The sequence below is a fragment of the Mugil cephalus genome, chromosome 15 (assembly GCF_022458985.1).
Source record: "Mugil cephalus isolate CIBA_MC_2020 chromosome 15, CIBA_Mcephalus_1.1, whole genome shotgun sequence".
NCBI lineage: Eukaryota > Metazoa > Chordata > Actinopteri > Mugiliformes > Mugilidae > Mugil > Mugil cephalus.
This window is the reverse complement of record NC_061784.1, coordinates 25275322-25301044: the sequence shown is the minus strand read 5'-3', so window position 1 is coordinate 25301044 and position 25723 is coordinate 25275322. Positions and strand designations below refer to the sequence as shown.

The window sequence follows — 25723 nt, the reverse complement described above, 5'->3', positions numbered from 1 at the left end:
CCAAGGTGTGAGACTAATACTGACTGTTAGCTAAACGTACTTGGCTAAAGGGATCATGGACCAATCAGACTCCAGCTGTGATGTTCACTGAGAAGCAGGCGACTGAGACTCGAGCACAAAAAGACATTAACAGATCTGCTTCTGTCACAGTGAAACGAGTTAAACTGGAGTCTGAGGGTCGGTTCAGCCCAGGAGAGAGAAAGGATGATGTCTCTTTAGTCTCTTTACTGACCTTCATCTTTATCTGCTGTTGTTTATGTGCTTGATTAAATTGTAACTAGTAACATTTGTTAACACTGTGGCATTTCTATCAGGTAAACGGAGGCAGAATAAGCAGAAATATCGGCTCCAAATAATGACTCAAAAAAAATTATGTTAAAAAAAAATAAAAAATCGGCCCTAAAATCCATATTGGTCGATCTCTCATAGTAACAGTAGGTCGTTAGTAATAATAACCTACTACTATGATAATAACAGTTACCAGCTACTTTAAACCTGAGACTATGTGTAAATATATGTTTTGTATGTTTCTGTTTTTTGCCCTCAGCGTTAAAAAGTCTGATCTTTCTTCCTGTCTCACAACATTACACTTAGTAACAGTCAGTATCACACAGAACCTGACCCGGTTCTAACGAAACCACAACCTGACCTGGTCCAGGTTGGCCAGCTTCCTAATGCAACTCAGAGGTCCAGACTTTAGGGTTCAACTTGAAGGCACCACAGACAGACCTGTCAAAATAAAAGTCTGGGTTTCAAAATAAGAGCTTTATTTCTACAAGACTTCTACAAGTCCCAAGTTCAGAGGAGATGGACCGGGTCTCTGCTATGGACCGGGTCTCTGCTATGGACCGGGTCTCTGCTATGGACCGGGTCAGGTCTGTGCTGGCCCCCTTCTGCACCACAACACAGGCAATAGAGAAGTGGACCTCCGGTTCGGTTCTAGTGTTGGATTTACCTCTTGGAGACATCCATCAGGACCCCGGAGAACACCTTCTCCCCGACCCGGAACGACACCACCAGAGCGTCATCGATGACATGGTCCAGGGAGACCCGGACCTCCGAGCCCGGGCTCAGACCTTGCACGGAGGCGAGCGGCGGGGCGAGGCCGGGTTCTGGTCCGGACTCCTCTCCAGAGGGTTTCTCCTGTTTCACGGCCTCCGGCACCAGCCGCCTCTTCGGGGACCGGCAGGACGGGGACGCCGGCTCCTCGGTTCCTGCTGAGTTTTCACTGTACCCTGCGTCCGGGTCCGGGTCGTTCGGGAACGGCAGTCGGTCCCCGGTACCGTCTAACGCTGCGTCCTCCGCAGGCCCAGGATTCAGCTCCGCCTGGACCAGAGCCGTGAACCCCCGGTCCCGGCCCGCGCTCTCGGCGCGGTCCGTCGTCACGTTGGTGGTCGGTTCCGCAGGTTCGGCCAGAGACAGACCGGCCTCGGTGGCGGGAGGGGGGGCCGGGAAGGAGTGCAGGAAGACGGCGGAGGGCTGCGGGTCGGGCGGGATGCTGCGGTACGCCTCCTGCACCGACACGTTCCCACCGCCCTCCGGGTCCCCTGGCAGTCCGGGTGAGAACCGATCCACCGGTCCCGTACCGGGCGGGTCCACCGGGCCGGTACCGACCGCGTCGTCGGTCGCGGTGCTCGTTTTACCCGCCGCAGGCTCCAGCTCCGGCCTGACATGGCGGTCCTCCCCGTCCCCACCATCCTCCATCCGGAGAACCGCCACCGCCGAGCTGGACTTCCGGAGCTCCCCGGGCTCCGTGGGGGCGCCAGGGAGTCCCGGGCCATCCGGACCCGGTTCCAGCGGGCCCTCATCGTCCGTCGCCGCGGTAGCTGTTGTTGTAGGAACCGCCGCAGCTCCTGGCTCTGCAGCCACGGCCGCCATTTTCTTCTCTGTCTAAGCCCCGCCTCCACACAGCACGGCCAGCTGCGCAGGCGCACTGCCATTGGCTGGTGGCCTGTCAATCAATGGAAACGGGGCGGAGCCTTAACTGTGATTGGCTGATTCTCCCAGACTGTGTGTGATCATGCGGCCGCCAGGGGGCGTTTCTCTTTACAAGAGACGAAAACATTAGGCGTAAAACATCCATACACACAAAATATATACATGGATATACAAAATACACACATAATATATACATGGATATACACAATACACACATAATATATACACAGTACACACATAATATATACATGGATATACACAATACACACATAATATATACACAATACACACATAATATATACCTGGATATACACAATACACACATAATATATACATGGATCTACACAATACACACATAATATATACCTGGATATACACAATACACACATAATATATACACAGTACACACATAATATATACCTGGATATACACAATACACACATAATATATACACAGTACACACATAATATATACATGGATCTACACAATACACACATAATATATACACAGTACACACATAATATATACATGGATCTACACAATACACACATAATATATACCTGGATATACACAATACACACATAATATATACACAGTACACACATAATATATACCTGGATATACACAATACACACATAATATATACATGGATATACACAATACACACATAATATATACCTGTATATACACAATACACACATAATATATACACAATACACACATAATATATACATGGATATACACAATACACACATAATATATACACAGTACACACATAATATATACATGGATATACACAATACACACATAATATAAACACAATACACACATAATATATACATGGATATACACAATACACACATAATATAAACACAATACACACATAATATATACATGGATATACACAATACACACATAATATATACATGGATCTACACAATACACACATAATATATACATGGATCTACACAATACACACATAATATATACATGGATCTACACAATACACACATAATATATACCTGTATATACACAATACACACATAATATATACACAATACTCACATAATATATACCTGTATATACACAATACACAATTTTGTTTCACTTTTTATTGTTGGGTATAACTTTGTCACCGCCATTTGTTTATTTTTTAACTCGAATTATCATGTCCAGCTCTGCCTTCAGTTCCTTTTGCCTTTTAAGTTCCTTAAACTTATATTTACAAACAGAGACAATTCCTCATATAGTGGAGACCAGTGATGTGAGAACTAAGCCTCTTTGAGGACGTATTCTCACATGGAATGACCACACATGAAAATCTTTATTAACTCTTCTGAATGCTGTCAATGCCTGTTCAGGTACATGAGAGCACACGAAAATGACAGAGGAGGAGGATAAACAAGATGTTCTCCGCCGAACCAGCCAAGGTGTGTTCTCAGAGTCAGGGAAACAACAACCGGTCAGTACTGAGGTGGAATAATACTGGAAGGGCTAATGGAAAACAGAGGCATCACACAACTCCAATGCCCAGTGGCTAGTGAATCCAAACCAACATCAATGCGGCATTTACCAAGGCCCTCAGTCCCATCATCACAAAGAGTGGATACAGGTACCAATTCTGAAACGGAGCAACAATCAGCCACCTGCTCTACATGGACGACATCAAGCTGTACAACAAGAACGAGAGAGACATCGATTCACTGATCCACACCACCAGGATCTACAGCAACAACACTGGGATGCATTCAGACTGGGAAAGTTACTGACAGACAGCACAGAGGCACTAAACATGGCAGCACAACAACAGCCCATAAGCACAAGAGTCATGGAGGCCAAGATCTACCAGAGTCCCAACAGGATCTACCAGAGTCCCAACAGGATCTACCAGAGTCCCAACAAGATCTACCAGAGTCCCAACAGGATCTACCAGAGTCCCAACAAGATCTACCAGAGTCCCAACAAGATCTACCAGAGTCCCAACAGGATCTACCAGAGTCCCAACAGGATCTACCAGAGTCCCAACAAGATCTACCAGAGTCCCAACAGGATCTACCAGAGTCCCAACAAGATCTACCAGAGTCCCAACAGGATCTACCATAAGCACAAGAGTCCAACAAGATCTACCAGAGTCCCAACAGGATCTACCAGAGTCCCAACAGGATCTACCAGAGTCCCAACAGGATCTACCAGAGTCCCAACAGGATCTACCAGAGTCCCAACAGGATCTACTAGAGTCCCAACAAGATCTACCAGAGTCCCAACAGGATCTACCAGAGTCCCAACAAGGTCTACCAGAGTCCCAACAGGATCTTCTAGAGTCCCAACAAGATCTACCAGAGTCCCAACAGGATCTACTAGAGTCCCAACAGGATCTACCAGAGTCCCAACAAGATCTACCAGAGTCCCAACAGGATCTACCAGAGTCCCAACAAGATCTACCATAAGCACAAGAGTCATGGAGGCCAAGATCTACCAGAGTCCCAACAGGATCTACCAGAGTCCCAACAAGATCTACCAGAGTCCCAACAGGATCTACCAGAGTCCCAACAGGATCTACCAGTAGTCCAAAGTCTACGGGAGTCCAAAGATCTACCAGAGTCCCAACAGGATCTACCAGAGTCCCAACAGGATCTACTAGAGTCCCAACAGGATCTACCAGAGTCCCAACAGGATCTACCAGAGTCCCAACAGGATCTACCAGAGTCCCAACAGGCCACACCACAGAAGGTGGTGGAGAACCACAGGGCCAAGGTTCTGTGGGACTTCAGCTTCCGGACTGGACCAGAACAGGTCCTGACTAACCAACCAGACAGTTATTACATTTAGCAAAGGATTTTTTAACCAGCCAATAACGCAATAAGTTATTACATTATTAGACAAAGTTACTGTGTTATCGGTTCAGGACTTATCTTACGTTATCGGCCTATTACATTTTGCTGGAGTCCCAGCTGTCACTGGATGAGAGGGGGGGTCCACCCAGGACAGGTTGATTCATTATCTAATCACCTGGTTTTGTTGGATGGCGTTACCTTGGCCTCCAGTACTACTGTGAAAAACCTTGGTGTTATATTTGACCAGGATATGTCCTTTAATTCTCACATAAAGCAGGTGACCAGGACTGCTTTCTTTCACCTTCGTAATATCATCAACATCAGGAACATCCTTTCTCAGAGTGATGCGGAAAAACTACTTCATGCATTTGTGTCTTCCAGGCTGGATTATTTCTCCATCATATCTGAAAGACCTCATAGAACCATACTGTCACAGATCACTACCATCTCTAAGTGCAGGTCTGCTTGTGGTTCCTAGAGGTTCTAAAAGTAGAATGGGAGGTAGAACCTTCAGCTATCAGGCTCCTCTGCTGTGGAACCAGCTCCCAGTTTGGGTTCTGGAGGCAGACACAGTCTCTACGTTTAAGGTCAGGACTAAGACTTTCCTTTCAGACAAAGCTTATAGTTAGAGCTGGACTTAACCATCCCTTAGTTATGCTGCTATAGGTCCAGGCTGCAGGGGGACGATGCACTGAGGACATGTCCTCTCCTCTTTGTCCTCTAATATCTTATCATTTTATTTTCTATCTCTTATAATTCACTAACCACTGTGTCTCCCTCTCTCCCCTCCATCTTCTTGTGAGGGTCTCTGGTCTGGAGGCTGAATATCTGACCTGTGGAGTTCTAAGCTACATCTGCTGCCTGGCCTCATCAACCAGCCCAGTCTTCATGGTCTGGAGTCTGTGTATCAGACCTGTGGAGCTCCATAAACTACATCTGTCCCAGTCTTCATGTCCTCCTCCAGGTGTCCACTCCTACCTAGATGAACTATTCACCAACCTGCCCATGATTCCTGTTATACTCACAAACTGTCACAGATCATCAGCTATGTGTTATATTACTGGATCCTACATGTTTCCTTCAGCTTGATGTTTGTATCTATGACAGAAGTTAGTTTATCTAGTTTCTCCTGTTCTTCTTCTCTCTCTTCTCTGGTTCTACCCGGCTGGTCTTCAGCAGATGGTTCCTCCATATGAGCTGGTTCTGCTCCAGGTTTCTTCATGTTAAAGGGAGTTTTTCCCTCAGGCTGCTCTGGAGGTTTCAGGCTGTTTTTTGTGAAGCGTCTTGAGACGTTTTGTGTTGTTATTGGTGCTATATAAATAAAACTGAAATGAATTCAATTGAATTGAGGTCTCCAGTCTGTCTCAGGACTAACACAGAGACAAACAACCATTCACATTCCCTCACACCTGGGGTCAATGTAAAGTCTCCAATCAGTCTAACGAACATGTCTCTGGAGGTGGGAGGAAGCCAGAGTACCTGGAGAAAACTCAAGCAAGTGCTAACCACCAAGCTGTTGTGCCGTCCCTCAGTGAGACCTTTCCTGGTTAAATAAAGACTAAATAAATACCTGATATATGTGATCATTATCTCACTGTTTCCAGAGACCCGGTCTAAATGAGATGAAGGATTAAAGTTGTGCAGATGTCGACGAGGTCAAAAGGAGACGACTCAGAGTAAATCAGGGTTTTAATTCATGACAACACTTTGAGTTTTTTCCTCACATTGTCAAAATGGTTCCTACAAAAACCTGAGGTCAGTTAATTTCATTGGTTCCAGTCACTTTGGTCATTGGTTACTGATTTAACCTGATTTACATCTTTGTTCATTTCTGATCAATCAATCACATTTTTATTGATTTTGACTGATTTTAAATATTTTCTATGAATAATAAATTTTCTGTAACAGGAAAAACTTTTCACTGACACTCCTGATTGGTCAGAGAGCATTGAGGCCGGCCCCTTCTTCCTTTATCTCCTTTAAAGCCATGGCTTCCTTTGAGACCACGCCCCCTTGTAACGTGACATCATCCGTGGAGACTTCCTTTAGACACACATCCTCTTTCTGTTGGGAGGCGGGGCTTCTTCCAGACCTTTACAACAGCGAGTTAGGGTCAATGTACACTGAGGAATGCTAATGAAGCTAAGACTGCTAATGAAGCTAGGTGCTAGTCTTTAGCTCACCATTTCTCCTCCACGTCTTCAATGGTGTCTGGTAGCGGCATGTTGAGGGTCTCCGGGAGGAAAAATCCGAAGCAGCCGGCGAGTACTGCTGCCCCCCCATAAACCAAACTGGGAAGGGCAGGAAGTATCTGGAAATATAGACATGAATGATGGCCTTGTTATCAATGACTAAAGAGAATAAATAAGAGTTTCATAGAGATGAATCAGTGTGGTCACCTCGTCTAAGATGAGGACGGCCGGGGCCGCCATGCTGCCGACTCTGGCCATGGTGGAGACGAAGCCCATTCCTGTCTGTCTGAAATGACAACCAGCACCATGTGATCAACACACCACAGATCTGATAGTTCAGAGCCAGGACCTGGTCTCACCTGATCACAGTGGGGTACAGCTCTCCGGTGTACAGGTAGACGGTGGTGAAAGACGCTGATGTGAACGCTTTACCCAGACAGGCCAGCGTAGTCCTGACGGTCTGCAACTCTATGAGGACCAGATAGACCAGATTATACCAGGTCAGGTTAGACCAGAACCAAAACGACTATGATGCTGCTGTAACATCATCTTGTCATTCCTCCTGAGGTTGTGTCTTTTTGTTTCTCTTTCATTCATGTTTCATGCTTCCTGTTTTTTTGTGAAAATGTACCTTTCCTCCCTCTTCACTTCCTGTCGCTGAGTTTTCCTCCAGCTGTGATTGACTGCCCTCATTAGATCCACCGGTCTCATTATTGTTTAGTTTCATTATTGTTCCTCCTCTCTGTGTCAAGCGTAGCCTATTTACTCCTCGTGATCTGTTTCCCAGGTTTCTGGATTGTTAGTATTTTTAGTTGCTGACTACTGTCTTTGCCTCGAGATTAGAGAATCAGATCAGATTAGAATAAAATGTCATTAGAGAAAAAAAATTACCTGTAGGGACGAGGATGTTGGCAAAGATGATAACGGCCGACATGAGGAGACAGAACACCTGAGAGAAGCGCCTCCCCAGGTAACTGAGCATTCCCAGAGCAAACAGCTTGGCCGGAATATCTACGGCTCCAAAGATGATCTGCATCCGGTAAATACTCACCTGGAACAACCAAGCACAGGATGGCATCTCATTAAGTCCGTCAACAGGAGCTTAGTTTACACCAGGAGGAATAAAGATGCAAGGCAAGTCATCACAATACAGTTGGTTCCTATATACAGTAATCAGATTACAAATGAAAAGCTCCATTAAATGTGTTAGAGTCTAAGAGGTGGATAGATGACGTTAGTGGTCCACGAACTCAAAACATCACTCAAGCTAATCTAAGATTTTATTTGTCACATGCACAGTTGCAATGAACGGTGGGTGCACTCAGTGGGTCCTGAGTGGGTCCCTTACACCACAGACGGTGTTATTAGCATTAGGAAAATAACAGTGACTCCAGCGCAGAGGACGACTTACCCCAAACTTCTGCAGATCCATGGCCAAACCATAATAAGCAAAACTGGTGGCAAACCTGTAGACAGGTGGTGAGACAGGTGAACACAGGTAGAGACAAAGCAAATCAATAAATAATCATTTCTGTATTTCTGACCAGACGGCAACCAGACAGATGGAGATTCGTCTCATCCCTCTGGTCCTCAGCAGGTCGAAGGCTGTGAACGACTCACGACTCGACTCAATCTCTTTATGCATATGAGAGTGGAGCACCTGAAGTCACATAGCACTGAGGTGAGCTTGTGATTGGACAGAATACAGCTTTACATATGTGACACAAAACTTACCTCCAATGTCAACTTGTTGATCATCTCTGGTTTTCCATTAATTCGGGCAACTCGATGAAGACTCTTCAAGGCTTTCTCAGGCTGACGATTCAGAACCAGCCAACGAGCTGACTCCGAGTACCACCTGACCAATCAGAGAGCAGAGAGACTAGAGCCACCTGACCAATCAGAGAGACTAGAGCCACCTGACCAATCAGAGAGACTAGAGCCACCTGACCAATCAGAGAGCAGAGAGATTCACTGACCAGCTGTAGGCGAAGAACAGGAATTGAGGAGCACAGACGACCACCTGCAGCTTCCTCCAGTCTCTCAGCCAATAGGCAAGCCCCGCCAGGATCATCTGACCGAAAGTGAAGAAGAAGGAAGTGAGCGTGCCCACTAATGTCCTGGTTTTAGTAGGGATCCACTCCACCTCTGATGACAGACAGGTAGACAGTTAGACAGGTAGACAGGTAGACAGTTAGACAGGAAGACAGGAAGACAGGAAGACAGTCAGACACTCAGACAGGTAGACATATAAAGAAGTGGACAGGTACTCAGTGAGACTCCGTTGAGGATGACTCCAGAAACCGCCATCCCACTCAGAAACCTAAAAATGCAGTAAGCTGAATATGAAGGGGAGAGGGCGGAGCTACAGCCAAGCACACCCAGTTGCAGGTAAGACCAAATAAGCACAGACCGTCTCCCAAACCTGAAAGACAGAGACAGAAACCAGAGACAGAGACAGAGACAGAGACAGAGACAAAGACAGAGACAGAGACAGAGACAGAGACAGAGACAGAGACAGAGTGGGCTGTTGGACAAGTGGACGATGCACAGGTACGAAGAGCAGCTTTGAGCAGGTGAGTAGTTCTACCTGTCTGACAGGCCACCATAGATAATGGCTCCAGCCAAAACTCCTCCCATATAGATGGTTTGGATCATCTGTTTAAGAGGACGTAGGGAACAGACCAGACTCCACTGACAGGGGGACATGAGGACAGAGAGAAGGACAGACAGAGGGACAGGCAGGGGGACATCACTACATCAAGCATCAGTTTATTGATCAGCTGATATCGGTGCCTTCGTTGTTACCTCGGAAACGGTAGTGGCAGTAAACTCTGAGCTGTCAAACGTCCATCCGTCCACACAGCTTTCAGTCTGGAGGTGGCTAACATTAGCTGAACTGTTAGCTGCTAACAGCTGCCACTGAGGTTCAACATACCTAGGCAGGAAGTGATGTCACAGGAAGTTAATCACAACATATCTGGGCAAGAAATTATGTCACCGGAAGGAAATGTTTATTTTTACCTCCTGCAGCGGTCGAGTCGATTTCCAGAAACATCCGGAGGGATGAAAGCTTTCAGCAGCTGGTTCTCATCCATCTGAAACAACCAGTCACATTGATCCATACGGAACCAATCAGAACCAATCAGGACCAATAAGAACCAATCAGAGCCAATCAGAGCCAATCAGAACCAATCAGAGCCAATCAGAGCCAATCAGAACCAATCAGGACCAATCAGAGTCAATCAGAGCCAATCAGAACCAATCAGAACCAATCAGAACCAATCAGCACCAATCAGAACCAATCAGGACCAATAAGAACCAATCAGAGCCAATCAGAACCAATCAGGACCAATCAGAACCAATCAGAACCAATTAGTGCCAATCAGAACCAATCAGAACCAATCAGAACCAATCAGAACCAATCAGAACCAATCAGAGCCAATCAGAGTACAGTTCGTGGTTCAGGTACCTGGTAGTGATACGACAGGTTGCGCAGGCTGTGATTGGCCGGGAGGCTGCAGTGGTGGACGGGAATCCCTGAGACAAAGTTGTTCAACAGGTTCTGACTCGCCATCATCAAACCAGGTAAACTGATCAGAGTCACATGGAGCCACTGGTACCTGCCGAACCCCCCCACCTGGAGGACAGAAAGTACATGAAAGCACACACCTGAACAACACACCTGGATCCCACACACCTGGATCACACACACCTGAACAACACACCTGGATCACACACACCTGGATCACACACACCTGGACCACACACACCTGAACCAGAATAACCAGTCCAGACTGTCTCACCTCCTCCAGTAGGTCGGCGAATCCCATTTTCTCCAACAACAACAACAACAACAACAACAACAGATCCTCACGTCCAAACCCTGAAAAATAAAACACCCTGAAAACGAAACAAGTAAAACTAATGAACACATTAAAAGCCAAAGGTCACAACTGCTACAGGTCCTACAGACCCCAGACCCTCCAGACCCCTAACGCTCCAGACCCCAGACCCCCCAGACCCTAGACCCTCCAGACCCCTAACGCTCCAGACCCCAGACCCTCCAGACCCCTAACGCTCCAGACCCCTAACACTCCAGACCTCCCAGACCCTCCAGACACTCCAGACCCTCCAGACACTCCAGACCCTCCAGACCCCAGACCCTCCAGACCCCTAACGCTCCAGACCCCAGACCCCTAACGCTCCAGACCCTCCAGACCCCTAACGCTCCAGACCCCCCAGACCCTCCAGACCCCTAACACCCTCCAGACCCTCCAAACCCTCCAGACCCTCCAGACCCTCCAGACCCCTAACGCTCCAGACCCCCCAGACCCTCCAGACCCCTAACACCCTCCAGACCCTCCAGACCCTCCAGACCCTACAGACCCTACAGACCCTCCAGACCCCTAACGCTCCAGAACCCAGACCCCTAACACCCTCCAGACCCCTAACGCTCCAGACCCTCCAGACCCTACAGACCCTCCAGACACTCCGGACCCTCCAGACCCTCCAGCCCCTAGACCCTCCAGCCCCTAGACCCTCCAGACCCTCCAGACCCTCCAGACCCTACAGACCCTCCAGACACTCCGGACCCTCCAGACCCTCCAGACCCTCCAGACCCTAGACCCTCCAGCCCCTAACGCTCCAAACTTTCCTCCAAACTTTCCAGACGTGGCTGCTGCAGTTGCCTCTAAAATGCTGAAATATTTGCATGGAGTCTGGTGAGAGTTCTTAAAAGATTACCGAGTCTAAGTGAAAACAGAAAGAGGCTTTTCTGTGTCGGTGGAAACGTACTCACAGTCTGAAGTCTGAAGGAGGAGTGAGAGGACAGGAGGACGGGAGGACGAGTGTGGACGTTAATGAGTGACTGTAGAAGAGACCCTGACCCTCGTCTTATTGTTCACTTGTAAATAACTGAACCAGCTGAGTTTTCTCAACTTTGTGATTGTTTGTTTTTCAGTTAATGTTTGTTACGCCCCCCCCCACTAGCCCCGCCCCCTCTCAGCCTGGAGAGGAAGGACAATCATCATGAATCTACAGGTTTTTACTGATCGCACAGAAACTCTCATGTTTAAATTCATTCATTCATTAATTGACCCCCTCCCTCAGAGTTTGGTCCTGTTTGTTTTTGTGTCTTCGCTCCTTGCTGAGTTTCTCTGTCCTGGAATTTGTCCGACTGCGTCTCAGTCAACAAACGTCTCAACAGGTTTCAGACGCAGCTGAGACACGACCCCATGACCTCACGAGACCATCAGCCAATCACGTGGCAGCGCTGCAGGACCACATCAGACATCAGCAACCAGGACGACGAGGAAGATGAGGACGAGTTTAGTCAGAGTTCACAGGAAGGCCCAGGTGTCCTCCGGGTGGAGAGGACATTGTTGTCCTCTGGGTGGTGAAGACATCAGTCATTAGTGGGTTTGTCTTGTCCTTGAGTTTCTACATGGTCACGGTTCAAATGTTTCCCAGTTGAACGTTAACAGAAAACTGAATCATTGTCTCTGCTGCTGTTAGCGTGTTAGCATGTTAGCAGTGTGTTAGCGTGTTAGCAGTGTGTTAGCAGCGTGTTAGCGTGTTAGCAGTGTGTTAACTCATTTTGTCGACTTTAAAAGAAAAACTCGGTTGAATTTTCATTCTCATTTTATTTATCCACAAAGAACATGAACACACAAACACACACACGCACACACACAAACACACACACACACACACGCACACACACACACACACACACACACAAACACACACACGCACACACACAAACACACACACGCGCACACACAAACACACGCGCGCACACACACACACACGCGCACACACACACACACTAGAACATTTTAGTACAAAAATATTAAAAACTAAAATGAGTAAAAAACTGAAGATTCATTTAAAGATTATTTACAAAGAGTCTCTGGAGAAACTTGACAACGTGTCCAGAAACTCTCGCACCTGCAAACAAACAAATAAACACATGAATAAAAAACCATCATAGGTGTTAAAATGAGTAAATAACGGAATAAATAAAAGCTCGGTCACCTTGGTGACGAGGACTTCTTGTTTGATCAGATCGTTCTTGAAGTCGTCCTCGACGTCCAGGACCAGAACAGGAAGTTTGTTCAGGTACTCGAAGTCCAGCCTGAGACACAGGAAGTTCTGATTAACACGTCACCCTGAACCCACCACCACCACCTGGCTCAGTAAAAACGGTGTGAGCGCGCTCAGTTAGTCTTACGGATGTGATAAACCACGTATCCAACGTCCTCGTTATGGATCAGAGGACCAGACTAACCCCGTCCCTGGGGACAGTCCCCCTACTGGACAACCTGTCCCCCTACTGGACAACCTGTCCCCCGGATAAAGCTGTCCCCTCAGAGTCACCATGTTTATATCAGGGTTTTCATCATATCACCCGTCTCCAGTGAGCACGCTCAGTGGCGTCACCTTCACTGACCTCAGGCTCCGGTCGTACAACCAGGACTCGTGTTTGGAGTGAAGTTGATCCAGATACTCGAGAGGAATCATCTGCTCCTCCTCACGACCTCGATGGAGCAGCCGCTGCATACAGCGCTGGAATATACAGAGAAACAGGGGGACATGAAGGCAGCGCTGGAATATACAGAGAAACAGGGGGACTTGAAGGCAGCGCTGGAATATACAGAGAAACAGGAGGACATGAAGGCAGCGCTGGAATATACAGAGAAACAGGGGGACTTGAAGGCAGCGCTGGAATATACAGAGAAACAGGGGGACTTGAAGGCAGCGCTGGCCTGGCCTTGAGTCTGGTTCAGACCACATGTTTTTAGCCCAGTCATCTGGTCCCAGACTGGTTTTTGGTCTCGCCCCCCCTCGGCTACACACAGGTTACCACGACAACAACAGCGATGACAGACTCTGGTCTTTGTCTCTTGTCTCTTGTCTCGTCCTGAAGACGTTTAATGAATCAAAGTGTGGACAGATGTTAGGGAGCAAAGACCCGTTCACCCATTCAGACCAGGATGAACCCGTTAATTCCACCATTCATGTGTTCATCTGCTTTAAACACTGACAAACGGTTTTAAAGACGCCCTTAAAATTTGGCCCAGTCTCAAATATTATCCTGAAATATTTGTGTAAAAGTATTTTTTTCGTTTTAAAGCTGCGGCTGCATTAGACACAAATACAAATTATATTTATTCTGTTAATTATTTACAACGAAAACTAACAAAACTAAATTCTTGACAGTTTCAATGTGTCAGTTCTCAACATTGTTGGCAGCAGGTTCTGCTGGTCCTGGACCCTGTGCTCCTGCAGCAAGGTTCTACTGGTCCTGGATCCTGGATCAGGTTCTACTGGTCCTGGATCCTGTGCTCCTGCAGCCTGGTTCTACTGGTCCTGGACCCTGTGCTCCTGCAGCAAGGTTCTACTGGTCCTGGATCCTGGATCAGGTTCTACTGGTCCTGGATCCTGTGCTCCTGCAGCCTGGTTCTACTGGTCCTGGATGTGAGTCAAGGGGCTTTATCTGGTAGAAACATCCAGTTTGGACCTGGACACAACAGAGCACGTGCAGAAGGGACCATGTGGGTTTGGAGAACGAGCTGAATGTGTGATGACAGACAGTGAGATGAGCAACACCAGCAGCATCATGCATCAAAGCCTGATGCTGCCTCCACCATGTCTGACAGTAGCTGCTGTCCATGCTGGAGATGATGCTTGGCCTGGCCTTCTGCGTAGCAGAACATTAGCAGGAGGAAGATAAAGCTGGAAACTGGACTCATCTGACCACAGAATCTTCCTCCAGGTCCTGACTGTCCAGTCCTTGTGTTCTTGGGTCTAAGCTCTGTCTTTCATTGATCAGGGGCTTCTTCACAGCCTTGTAGGACCTTAAGCCATGATCTAAACGTCCACCACGTACAGTGAGGCTGGAACACTGGACACCAGTTTGGTTTGACCACTGCTGCTGGAGCTCCTGTGATGTCATTGGCTGGTTCCCTGCACATGTGGATCAGGATGAGGTCATTGGTTGCTGTAGAAACCCTTGGACGCCCAGATGTTGGTTTGTCTGTATTTCTGCAGAGTGGATCCAGCTGATGAAGGATGAATCTGAAACTTCCTGCTGATCTGGAGGCAGCTGGTCCTTCATGGCTGAGAACCTGGATCTTCTTTAGGTTCCTTGTTTTAGACGTTTTAGTCTCTGAAGAACTTTAGATGTTCTGTCTTTATAAAGACACGAAGCAACAGAACAACGTGTCTTTAATAGAAACACGACCTCATCAGTGGATCAGTGGAACCAAACTCACCCAGAACTCAACGTTTCTGATGGAACCAGTCAGTTTAAAGGGTTAATGATGGTTTTAGGGTTAGATCACCTGGCCTGGTATCTGGCCTGGTATCTGGCCTGGTATCTGGTCTGGTATCTGGCCTGGTATCTGGTCTGGTCTGGCCTGGTATCTGGTCTGGTATCTGGCCTGGTATCTGGTCTGGTATCTGGTCTGGTATCTGGTGTCTGGTCTGGTGTCTGGTCTGGTATCTGGCCTGGTATCTGGCCTGGTATCTGGCCTGGTATCTGGCCTGGTATCTGGCCTGGTATCTGGTCTAGTATCTGGTATCTGGTATCTGGCCTGGTATCTGGTATCTGGTATCTGGCCTGGTATCTGGCCTGGTATCTGGCCTGGTATCTGGCCTGGTATCTGGTATCTGGCCTGGTATCTGGCCTGGTATCTGGTCTAGTATCTGGCCTGGTATCTGGCCTGGTATCTGGCCTGGTCTGGCCTGGTATCTGGTCTGGTATCTGGTATCTGGTATCTGGTATCTGGTCTGGTGTCTGGTCTGGTATCTGGTCTGGTGTCTGGTCTGGTATCTGGTATCTGGTCTGGTCTGGCCTGGTATCTGGCCTGGTCTTACCTGGGGGGGGGCTCTCAGGTAGATGATGGCGTCCAGGCTGAGGTCTGGTTCAAACTGGTCCAGGAGCCAGCTGTGATAGTCCTGGTAGACACTCCACTCCGTGTCCGTCAGGTCCCCACACTCATACAGGGTGGACGCAAAGACATACCTGGACAGACAGGGGGACAGGGGGACAAGTACTTTAGTCTCTCTGTCTCTAAACGACCTCTGAATAAAACATCTATAGCAACTCCTGTCCTCTGTCTCCTGTCCTCTGTCCTCTGTCCTGCTCTGACAGGAAACAGGGGACAGAGGACAGAGGACAGGAGACAGGAGACAGGAGACAAGGGACAGGGACTAGAATAGACTAGAGTAGACTAGAGTAGAGTAGACGAGAGTAGATTAGTAGAGTAGAGTAGACTAGAGTAGATTAGACTAGAATAGACTAGACGCGATTAGACTAGAGTAGACTAGAGTAATTTAGAGTAGACTAGAGTAGACTAGACTAGAGTAGACTAGAGTAGATTAGACTAGAGTAGACTAGACTAGAGTAGATTAGACTAGACTAGAGTAGACTAGAGTAGAGTAGAGTAGACTAGACTAGAGTAGAGTAGATTAGACTAGAGTAGACTAGAGTAGATTAGAGTAGACTAGAGTAGAGTAGACAAGAGTAGATTAGACTAGACGAGAGTAGATTTAGAGTAGACTAGACTAGACTAGAGTAGATTAGACTAGACTAGACTATAGTAGACTAGAGTAGATTAGACTAGAATAGACTAGAGTAGAGTAGACTAGACTAGACTAGAGTAGACTAGAGTAGAGTACATTATAGTAGACTAGACTAGAGTAGATTATAGTAGACTAGAGTAGACTAGACTAGACTAGACTAGAGTAGATTAAACTAGACTAGATTATAGTAGACTAGACTAGACTAGATTATAGTAGATTAAACTAGAGTAGATTAAACTAGACTAGAGTAGAGTAGAGTAGATTATAGTAGACTAGACTAGACTAGAGTAGAGTAGACTAGAGTAGAGTAGACGAGACTAGATTACACTAGAGTAGATTAGAGTAGATTAGACTAGACTAGAGTAGACTAGAGTAGACTAGAGTAGTGAGTAGATTATAGTAGACTAAACTAGACTAGACTAGAGTAGATTAAACTAGACTAGATTATAGTAGACTAGACTAGACTAGTAGTAGTTAACTAGAGTAGACTGTAGTAGTAGATAAGTAGACTAGAGTAGAGTAGAGTAGAGTAGACTAGAGTAGAGTAGAGTAGACTAGACTAGACTAGAGTAGATTATAGTAGACTAGAGTAGACTAGAGTAGAGTAGAGTAGACTAGACTGGAGTAGACTAGACTAGACTAGAGTAGATTATAGTAGATTAGACTAGACTAGACTAGAGTAGATTATAGTAGACTAAACTAGACTAGACTAGATTATAGTAGACTAAACTAGACTAGACTAGATTATAGTAGACTAGATTAGACTAGAGTAGATTAGAGTAGAGTAGACTAGACTAGAGTAGACTAGAGTAGACTAGAGTAGTGTAGACTAGAGTAGACTAGAGTAGAGTAGAGTAGACTAGAGAGAGTAGACTAGAGTAGACTAGAGTAGATTAAACTAGACTAGAGAGAGTAGATTAGAGTAGAGTAGATTATAGTAGAGTAGCTGTCTCAGAGTATCTACTCTACTACTACCTAGTCTCTCTCTCTCTCTCAGGTGAGTCGTTACCTGTCTGAGTAGACGGAGCGTTCGTAGAACTGAACCGGGTTTTCTGCTTGTTGAAGTTTCACAGATGGAGACTTAAGTTGAGCTCGAACTCTGCTGAGACACGCGTAGCTCTGAGGACAGGTGAGACAGACAGGTGAGACGGACAGGTGAGACGGACAGGTGAGACGGACAGGTGTTAGTCTTTGTGAAAGTTGAGGGGAGGAGTCAGAGTTACCTGGAAGGTGTAGGACCAACGGCTGGGTTTATCATACAACATCTGTAGGAGGTTCCCTCCGCTCTTCTGAGAGGAACTCAGCTCCTGTAGGTAAACAGGTGAGTCACAGGTAAACAGGTGAGTCACAGGTTAACAGGTAAACAGGTGAGTCACAGGTAAACAGGTGAGTCACAGGTTAACAGGTAAACAAGTGAGTCACAGGTTAACAGGTGAGTCACAGGTAAACAGGTGAGTCGCAGGTTAACAGGTGAGTCGCAGGTAAACAGGAGCTGTGAGTTCACCTGGTAAATGTTGTCGCTGTTGTTCTGAATGTTGCACCATTTTCCAATGGGTTCAGGAATCACCTCCCAGTCTTCAGCTGCCGCCTGCAGCAAACTGACGAACGTGGATTTACCTGCAGCTGGAACACAGGTGACACATCGACAGGTGAGTAACTTCCCCTTGGGATTAATAAAGTATTTCTGATTCTAATTCAGTGAGCAACAAACTCACTACCACTGATTTACCTGCAGTACTTTACAGCAGCTGGCCCTTAAATCTACGGCTCTTTCGTGCGGAACCAGGAAACTGATCAAAGTCGTTCACTCTTTCACGGCAACGATTCACTCAGTCGTGAACGAGCAGAGCTACACAACAACTGAATGAGTTGTTATGCCACAACACACTCACCCACAGTGCATTGCAGCTCCCTGCTATCGAGTATTTCATTCAAATGTATTTTATTTTAGTTCGTTTAGTTTTAAAATATTATTCATAATTTGAATTTATGGGGATCTTGTAACATTCAAATAAAATGTGTGTTTTTGTCGCTCAAAATACGTCACAGCCGCTACTTATAAATACAAGTTATTGTCTCTGTCGCAGTTCTTTCATTTCATAAATGCAACACACTATAGTTTTTTATACACAGCATAGAGGTAAAAACGATATATTCCGTGTTGTCTTCATCTTAGATGTCAAAGCGGTTTTTGTTTTTGTGGCTCCCAGTGTTTTGTTTTCTGAGGGAAGTGTTGAAGGTTATCGACCCCTGGTCTGGACGAACAAAGAAACCAAGAAACCTCCACTTTCTCATAAATCTCTTAAACAACTCGACACTTGTTCAAAACTACCACCATTTCAATGGTTTTCAGGATTTTACTCCTTTTATTAATGTCAGTCTACTGAAAAAACAAACAAACAAACAAACAAAAAACGGTCCCGGAGCCGCGGGTCCGAGCATCGCAGCCACGGACGCACGTCCCGGGTCCGGGTCCGGAGTCCGGGTCCGGAGTCCGGGTCCGGGTCCGGGTCCGGGTCCGGAGTCGCTCCGTGTTGTCAGAACTCACCGATGTTTCCCTCGATAGAAATTTTCTTTCCTCTGCGGGAGCAGCTGGAAACACAGCGCGGCCTCTTCGGTGGAGTCGCCATTTAAACGCGGAATATTACAGTGTATTTATTAAAACTACTGTATCATTGTTGTTATTGATTTACATTAACGAGCTTCTTCTGTTTAAAGCCCGCGCGCGCGACAGTTCTGCTTCTTGGTGCGACGAACAGAGATCCTTTATAACCGTGGAGCTGAGAAGATATCTCACTCTGCTCCTGTTTCTAGAATATAAAGAGGTCTCACTCTGATCACTTTTCCTACTAAAAACATAGAACACACTTTTCTTTGTTGATTGATTCTATTTTCTCTAGGATTTTTTATATAATGAGTGTTAATGTAAAACTGTGTTAAACATAAAAAATAAAATAACAAACTACACTAATGAAAACCCGCTCCTCTCCATATTTGAAGCAACATATTAAAACTATGAGACATTCCACTAATACGAAAGAGACTGAGAGGATTTTCTATATGTGGAATAAGATATTCTGAAATACTGTCGTTGAAATGTTCGTAACCCCCAGAGATTGTCATTGCACTGCACTATATTTATTAATAAAGTTTATTTTTTAAAAAAAAGAAGAAGAAACTACTCTGACTCAAACCGTAGAAGAAGAAAGTCGTCACACATGCGCAGTGTGTTTTCCGGTGATAAAGAAGATGGCGGCGCCCGTGGACCTGGAGCTGAAGAAGGTAACGTTCAGTCCACTATGTCTCCTCGTGTCATCTGTCCTCGTCTCAGCGTCACCCGAGAGAGTCTCTCGGTGTCTGTGTTTCACCAGCGGCAGCGGAGTTAGCAACGGAGTTAACAGTTAGCATGGCTGTTAGCATGGCTGTTAGCATGGCTGTTAGCATGGCTGAGGAACGCTGCAGCTGCTTCAACTAAACTCGTCCAGACTAATCGATCAGATAACGGATTGTTGATCAGTTCAGACATCAAACCTGTTTCATGTTATTTAACAATTCTTTAGAGGAGAGGTGGGCAGAATTAGCTCACAGTTTCGATTCCATGTGTTGTCAGTCACAGTGATACCTTCTGGTACAGGTGTTTTTAACAGAGTGATTCTTCCTGTTATAGGTGTTTTTAGTCTAAGTGATACCTCCTGTTACAGGTGTTTTTAACAGAGTGATTCTTCCTGTTACAGGTGTTTTTAGTCTAAGTGATTCTTCCTGTTATAGGTGTTTTTAGTCTGAGTGATACCTCCTGGTACAGATGTTTTTAACAGAGTGATTCTTCCTGTTATAGGTGTTTTTAACAGAGTGATTCTTCCTGTTATAGGTGTTTTTAGTCTGAGTGATACCTCCTGGTACAGGTGTTTTTAACAGAGTGATTCTTCCTGTTATAGGTGTTTTTAACAGAGTGATTCTTCCTGTTATAGGTGTTTTTAACAGAGTGATTCTTCCTGTTATAGGTGTTTTTAACAGAGTGATTCTTCCTGTTATAGGTGTTTTTAGTCTGAGTGATACCTCCTGTTATAGGTGTTTTTAACAGAGTGATACCTCCTGTTACAGGTGTTTTTAACAGAGTGATTATTCCTGTTACAGGTGTTTTTAACAGAGTGATACCTCCTTTTATAGGTGTTTTTAGTCAGAGTGATACCTCCTGTTACAGATGTTTTTAACAGATTGATACCTCCTGTTATAGGTGTTTTTAGTCTGAGTGATACCTCCTGTTATAGGTGTTTTTAACAGAGTGATACCTCCTGTTACAGGTGTTTTTAACAGAGTGATTATTCCTGTTACAGGTGTTTTTAACAGAGTGATACCTCCTTTTATAGGTGTTTTTAGTCAGTGATACCTCCTGTTACAGATGTTTTTAACAGATTGATACCTCCTGTTATAGGTGTTTTTAGTCAGAGTGATACCTCCTGTTACAGGTGTTTTTAACAGAGTGATACCTCCTGTTATAGGTGTTTTTAACAGAGTGATACCTCCTGTTACAGGTGTTTTTAACAGAGTGATACCTCCTGTTACAGGTGTTTTTAACAGAGTGATACCTCCTGTCTCCTCAGGCATTCTCTGAACTGCAGGTGAAGATGATTGACACCCAGCAGAAGGTGAAAATGGCCGACCTGCAGATCGATCAGCTGACCCGTGTCCAGAAACATGCTAAGCTAACGCACGCTGAGATCTCGCTGCTCCCTGACAACACGAGACTCTACGAGGGTGTCGGACGCATGTGAGCAGTGTTATTGGTTGCTGGAGACCATGTGACCTATATAATATATAGTGTGGTACTACAGTTCCCATGATGCTATGTGTTCCAGGTTCATTCTGCAGTCCAAGGAGGAGATCAACAATCAGCTGACAGACAAACAGAAAACAGCTGATGAGAAAATCAAGGAGTTTGAGGTACAGATATCAGCTGACTACAGCCCACCATGGTTACCATGGTTACCACAGGCTGCTAACCGTTGTAACCGTGGTAATCTCTGTCTGTCTGTTTCCAGCAAAAGAAGGTGTACCTTGAACGCAGCGTGAAAGAAGCTGAAGACAACATCAGAGAGATGCTGCTGTCCAGGAGAGCTCAGTGATGTCATCGTAACGATTAATGTGTTTATTAAAGTCTGGATTCTCCTGACTCCTGTGTGTGTTACTGAGTCTGATACCACTTTAGAAGTACTCGGATACAACTGAAGTATTTGGATACTACTTGTAAGTAGTGGTCAATGAATGATCAACTTCCAGGGATCAGATGTGTGTTTATTGGTTGAGCAGTAGACGGGTAAATAGGTGACATCACAATGATGTCATCATCTGTTGTTGTTGCCGGGGTTCTGGACGAAGTTGACTGAGTAGGAGCCGCTGTCTCTGTCCTGGTTCACCTGGAAGTTACTGGTGGAGAGTCCAAAAGGCCTCAGGATCATGTTCCCCAGGTCCTTCAGTTTACCTGGGGGTCACACAGGGGTCAGAGGTCTGGACCGATTCATTCATACTGGTCACAGAGTTGTGGTGTGTTCAAATGCAGTACGTACTAATCATCTCCTCCTTCAGCTTCTCGTTCCTCTCCTGAATCTGCTGAGGTAACCTCTGAGAGACATGATGACACAGAGAGACAGTTAATCTGACTGGTCGTGTGCACAGTTCCCATGATGCATTGGGGGGGACCCACCATGCTGGCCTGCCTGGCCCCGCTGTGGTTCGGATCTTGTTCCAGGACCTTTTTGTAGTCCTCCAGAGCCTCGTCCAGTTTCTCCGTCTGCTCGTAAAGCTCCGCCCTCCTCAGCCACGCCCGCAGGTAGTTTGCATCCAGTTCTATCGCTATGGCAACCAGACACCCATCAATCAACCAACCAGCCAATCAGCTGCCAAGGGAACTGTGACATCATCACTCACCTCTGCTGCAGTCTGAAATGGCCTGATCCTTCAGGTCCTGAAAAAGGGACGGCATTAGCAATATGCTAACTAGCTACATGTTTTCATACTGCTGTTTTTGTTAGAATGCTATTAGTATATCATTAGCATGTCGGTAGCATGCTATTAGCATTAGCAACTATTTTCATTGTTGTGAGTGTGTCGTGTTGTGTTGTCATATGGGCATGACTTTAGCATGATGTTGCCTTTTATACATGTTGCTAGCTTGTTGTTAGAATTCCCTTAGCATGTCGTGTTGTTGTCTTTCATTTGTGTTGTAGTATGTAGTTAGCGTGTGGTTAGCATGTAGCTTTGGTTAGTGTATCATTAGCGTGTTACCAGGTGCAATCGGGCAGCAGCTCTGTTGGAGAACAGCACAGCTCGATCTCGACTGAAACCAACAGGACACAGGACCAGGGCCTCGGTGTAGCTCCGCTCAGCCTCGGTCCAGTCTGCAGGAACACACACGGGTCTGAGAACTGGTCTGAGAACTGCTCTGACAACTGGTCTGACAACTGGTCTCCATCGGTCACTCTGGTCTGAGAACTGGTTTGAACTCACCTCCAGCTTTAAAGTGACTGTTTCCAGTTTCTTTCAGAGTGAAACTCTGCTGCCGTCGACTCTGAAACAACCACAAACCAGAAGCCTCCTAAAAGACCTGTTCTAAGGAGGACAAACAAACCAACAAACAGACAAACAAAAAGTAAACGCTACATCATGTGTAGCATATCGTCGGTGAACACCCTAACAACTTTACAGGCTAAAACCATGCTAAATACACAACAACATGCTAACAACACGCTAGTAGTACACCAGCAACAAGCTAAAGACATGCTAACGTCATCAGAAGTGTGTTTGTCAGGAAACAAAAACAAAAATGAGAATCTGTGGACTGATTACCTCTTTCTCCTCCTCCGTCAGCTCCTTCTCCACCTCCCTCAGATAATCGTCATCAAACTCCACTCCCTGGTCAACCTCCTCCTTCACTTCCTCCTCTTCCTCCTCTTGTCCTCCTCCTTCATCTCCTCCTCCTCCTCCTCCTGTCTCTCTCTCTGTGTCTCTGTTGTCACTCAGTCTGTTTGTCTTTATATAAAAGTCCTCAGACTCTGTCGTGTCCTGTCCACTCTCCTTCTTCATCTTCATCTTCATCTTCATCTCCTCCTCCTCTTTCTCCTCCTCTTTCTCCTCCTCCTCCAGACTCTCTTGGCAGTCATAGTAGTCGTCCTCCTCTTTGTCTTTTCTCCAGTTGCTCATCTTGAAGCTCTGCAGCAGAAACCAGTCAGATTCATGTAACATGGAGACGTCATATTAAACCCCAGAGATTAAGAATTGACGTCAGTGGAGTTCGTACGTGGCTAAAGGAATGTGACACAGTGTAGATGTAACATGTATGTTCAGAGTTAGGGTTTGAATAAAGATGAGATTCTTCCATGAACTCTTAAATCAGCAGATTTCTGATGGGACTTCTGAACGTACGCGGAGCTACGGCTACATGGTAGCTCAGGGCTAACCGCTAGCAGCTAAGCGCTAAGCTAACGGTCAGCTGACGAATGTAAACACAATGTCAGTCTCATCATACGTCACGGCCCAGCGCGATGGTTTCATCGCTATGACGTTAGACTGAAGATCAACAATAAAAACGTTAAAAACAGCTGATTCTCACCTGGACGCCTCGAGCCTGCTCAGCATTCTGACGTTACTTCCTGGAAGGACGCGCTTCTTCTTCTGCTGCTGCTGTTGGTAGAAAATCCACTTCCGGGTCACTACTAAACATTATTAACCATCGCCTGATCAAAAAATAAATAAATAAACAAAACGTCTCCTTTCCGCTTCTCTCTCTTTCTGATGTTCATCTTCGTTCTTTTTATTTCATTTCATTTTATTTTTTTTAATTTTATTCGCTATTTGAATAGCAACCACACGTTGACATGCCGTTGGCATCGGGAGTCTGGAGGAAGTGTGTTTATGTTGTATTCATCCTCTCACCTTCCTGGTTATTCATTCATCCTCTCACCTTCCTGGTTATTCATTCATCCTCTCATCTTTCTCGTTCATTCATTCATCCTCTTACCTCCAAAATTATTTTAGAGCAGGATTTGCACATAATGGTAGTTTCAGAAACGCATTTGGATTCATCAATAAACAATGCTCTACTAAATATTAATGGATCCGATATTTATAGGTTAGACCGGAATATAAATGGAGGAGGAGTCGTAATGTCTGTTCAGAGTCACATCCCTGTGAAAGTGACAGAGGATTTAAGAATAGTTGGAGTGGAAGTAATTTAACCTTATCGAAGACCACTATTAATCAGGTGTCGCTTTGACCAAATGCTAATGTAAGGTATTTTGATTTAATATGTGATATGCTGGATAGAGAATGTGATATAAATAATCTGATAACTCTGCCCGTTGCCTCTATTAAAATCAAAATGTGCGGTTTGATCGGAATCGGTGTGTTATTACTTTTCTTTACGAAATATTAATGCAAAAAAAAAAAGACAGTTTTTCAAAGGTCCACTGCTCAGGCATGCTTTCTCCCAGAGACTTCATTTGAACTTTAAAATGTAGACACAAGTCTTGTGTATTGGAGTATTAATCCTCATTTTGATACGTCTTATAGTTTTTGATCAATCACTGTTCAATGACCATGAAAATTTCTGTATAAATGTGTTTTAGAGTGAGTGATGTCACTACTCAGAGTGAAGGCACATGTGTGAAATTGCCTGAAACTTTTCTCTTTCCACGCTCGTCCCGGCCACAATTTACACACTAGAAACATGACTTTTTCCTCAGTTGTAGACAAACTTGTTGTGTCTCTCACAATGTGCTCGGCAAAGCAGTGAGACGTACAGAATTTAAACTGTGAGCCTCTGTTCGTGGTAAAGTACCTGTCTGATCTCCATTCACTCCAATGCAAAGAATTTCTGAGGGAAGAAGAAGAACCTTTGTCTTTAACTCGCAAGTGTGTGTATCCGCGCATTACTCTCACACACAGGCTAACTGTGCTAACCGTAAGCTAAATGTGCTATGGGTCAAGTGTGCTAACTGTGCAACATGTGGGCTAACTGTACTAAATGTAGGCTAACTGTGCTAACCGTAAGCTAACTGTGCTATGGGTCAAGTGTGCTAACTGTGCGAAATGTCGGTTAAGTTTGCCAACTGTGGGTTAACTGTACTAAATGCAGGCTAATTGTGCTAAATGTAGGCTAACTGTGCTAACTCT

The 25723-nt window shown here is 45.6% G+C and overlaps 5 protein-coding genes across 6 annotated transcripts in view; 1 reads left to right on the top strand and 4 right to left on the bottom strand.

Moving 5' to 3' along the window:
• Nucleotides 1-2060, bottom strand: part of pwwp2a (PWWP domain containing 2A) — a 10803-nt gene extending 8743 nt beyond the window's left edge. Inside the window, exon 1 of the mRNA XM_047606767.1 lies at nt 956-2060. Within this exon, the coding sequence (XP_047462723.1) occupies nt 956-1878 (923 nt within the window). The 5' untranslated portion in view covers nt 1879-2060. The remainder of the gene's footprint in view (nt 1-955) is intronic.
• Nucleotides 2061-6443: 4383 nt separating this feature from the next.
• On the bottom strand, nt 6444-11890 carry oatx (organic anion transporter X). 2 transcript variants are annotated; one of them, XM_047607101.1, is made up of 16 exons: nt 11766-11890; nt 10771-10867; nt 10437-10604; nt 9989-10062; nt 9773-9902; nt 9555-9658; nt 9235-9389; nt 8944-9112; nt 8699-8822; nt 8509-8624; nt 8376-8430; nt 7856-8015; nt 7324-7432; nt 7172-7250; nt 6956-7083; nt 6444-6864 (listed from the first exon to the last, which is right to left on the bottom strand). In XM_047607101.1, exons 2-16 carry the CDS (start codon nt 10795-10797, stop codon nt 6711-6713), a joined length of 1752 nt encoding a protein of 583 aa, XP_047463057.1. In that variant the 5' UTR covers nt 10798-10867; nt 11766-11890; the 3' UTR covers nt 6444-6710. The 2 variants fall into 2 exon arrangements, with proteins under 2 accessions (XP_047463057.1, XP_047463058.1); XM_047607102.1 differs by having other exon boundaries at nt 11762-11780.
• Nucleotides 11891-12010: 120 nt separating this feature from the next.
• Nucleotides 12011-19339, bottom strand: zgc:110540 (deoxynucleoside kinase). Its single transcript, XM_047607455.1, has 9 exons — nt 19104-19339; nt 18060-18178; nt 17779-17862; nt 17565-17674; nt 15848-15995; nt 13419-13534; nt 13004-13103; nt 12870-12916; nt 12011-12355 (listed from the first exon to the last, which is right to left on the bottom strand). Exons 1-9 carry the CDS (start codon nt 19183-19185, stop codon nt 12307-12309), a joined length of 855 nt encoding a protein of 284 aa, XP_047463411.1. The 5' UTR covers nt 19186-19339; the 3' UTR covers nt 12011-12306.
• Nucleotides 19340-19705: 366 nt separating this feature from the next.
• Nucleotides 19706-21725, top strand: pfdn1 (prefoldin subunit 1). Its single transcript, XM_047607457.1, has 4 exons — nt 19706-19837; nt 21157-21323; nt 21412-21496; nt 21595-21725. Exons 1-4 carry the CDS (start codon nt 19805-19807, stop codon nt 21676-21678), a joined length of 369 nt encoding a protein of 122 aa, XP_047463413.1. The 5' UTR covers nt 19706-19804; the 3' UTR covers nt 21679-21725.
• Nucleotides 21726-21826: 101 nt separating this feature from the next.
• ttc1 (tetratricopeptide repeat domain 1) lies at nt 21827-24297 on the bottom strand. Its single transcript, XM_047607454.1, has 8 exons — nt 24162-24297; nt 23399-23761; nt 23060-23120; nt 22838-22950; nt 22481-22517; nt 22257-22405; nt 22120-22174; nt 21827-22034 (listed from the first exon to the last, which is right to left on the bottom strand). Exons 2-8 carry the CDS (start codon nt 23750-23752, stop codon nt 21898-21900), a joined length of 906 nt encoding a protein of 301 aa, XP_047463410.1. The 5' UTR covers nt 23753-23761; nt 24162-24297; the 3' UTR covers nt 21827-21897.
• Between the last annotated feature and the right edge of the window lie 1426 nt (nt 24298-25723).

Coding starts and splice junctions, on each gene's coding strand:
- oatx (XM_047607101.1), bottom strand. CDS start 10,797: ATGGGATTCGCCGACCTACTGGAGGAG. Junction 9,659..9,772: donor CTGCCACTACCGTTTCCGAG/GTAACAACGAAG, acceptor TCCCCCTGTCAG/TGGAGTCTGGTCTGTTCCCT. Junction 9,113..9,234: donor CCTCAACGGAGTCTCACTGA/GTACCTGTCCAC, acceptor GTCTGTCATCAG/AGGTGGAGTGGATCCCTACT.
- zgc:110540 (XM_047607455.1), bottom strand. CDS start 19,185: ATGGCGACTCCACCGAAGAGGCCGCGCTGTGTTTCCAGCTGCTCCCGC. Junction 17,675..17,778: donor GTTGGTCCTACACCTTCCAG/GTAACTCTGACT, acceptor ACCTGTCCTCAG/AGCTACGCGTGTCTCAGCAG. Junction 13,535..15,847: donor ACCTGAGAGCCCCCCCCCAG/GTAAGACCAGGC, acceptor TGTATATTCCAG/CGCTGTATGCAGCGGCTGCT.
- pfdn1 (XM_047607457.1), top strand. CDS start 19,805: ATGGCGGCGCCCGTGGACCTGGAGCTGAAGAAG. Junction 19,838..21,156: donor TGGACCTGGAGCTGAAGAAG/GTAACGTTCAGT, acceptor CTGTCTCCTCAG/GCATTCTCTGAACTGCAGGT. Junction 21,497..21,594: donor AGAAAATCAAGGAGTTTGAG/GTACAGATATCA, acceptor GTCTGTTTCCAG/CAAAAGAAGGTGTACCTTGA.
- ttc1 (XM_047607454.1), bottom strand. CDS start 23,752: ATGAGCAACTGGAGAAAAGACAAAGAGGAGGACGACTACTATGACTGC. Junction 23,121..23,398: donor TGACGGAGGAGGAGAAAGAG/GTAATCAGTCCA, acceptor TGGTTGTTTCAG/AGTCGACGGCAGCAGAGTTT. Junction 22,406..22,480: donor CATTTCAGACTGCAGCAGAG/GTGAGTGATGAT, acceptor TGGTTGCCATAG/CGATAGAACTGGATGCAAAC.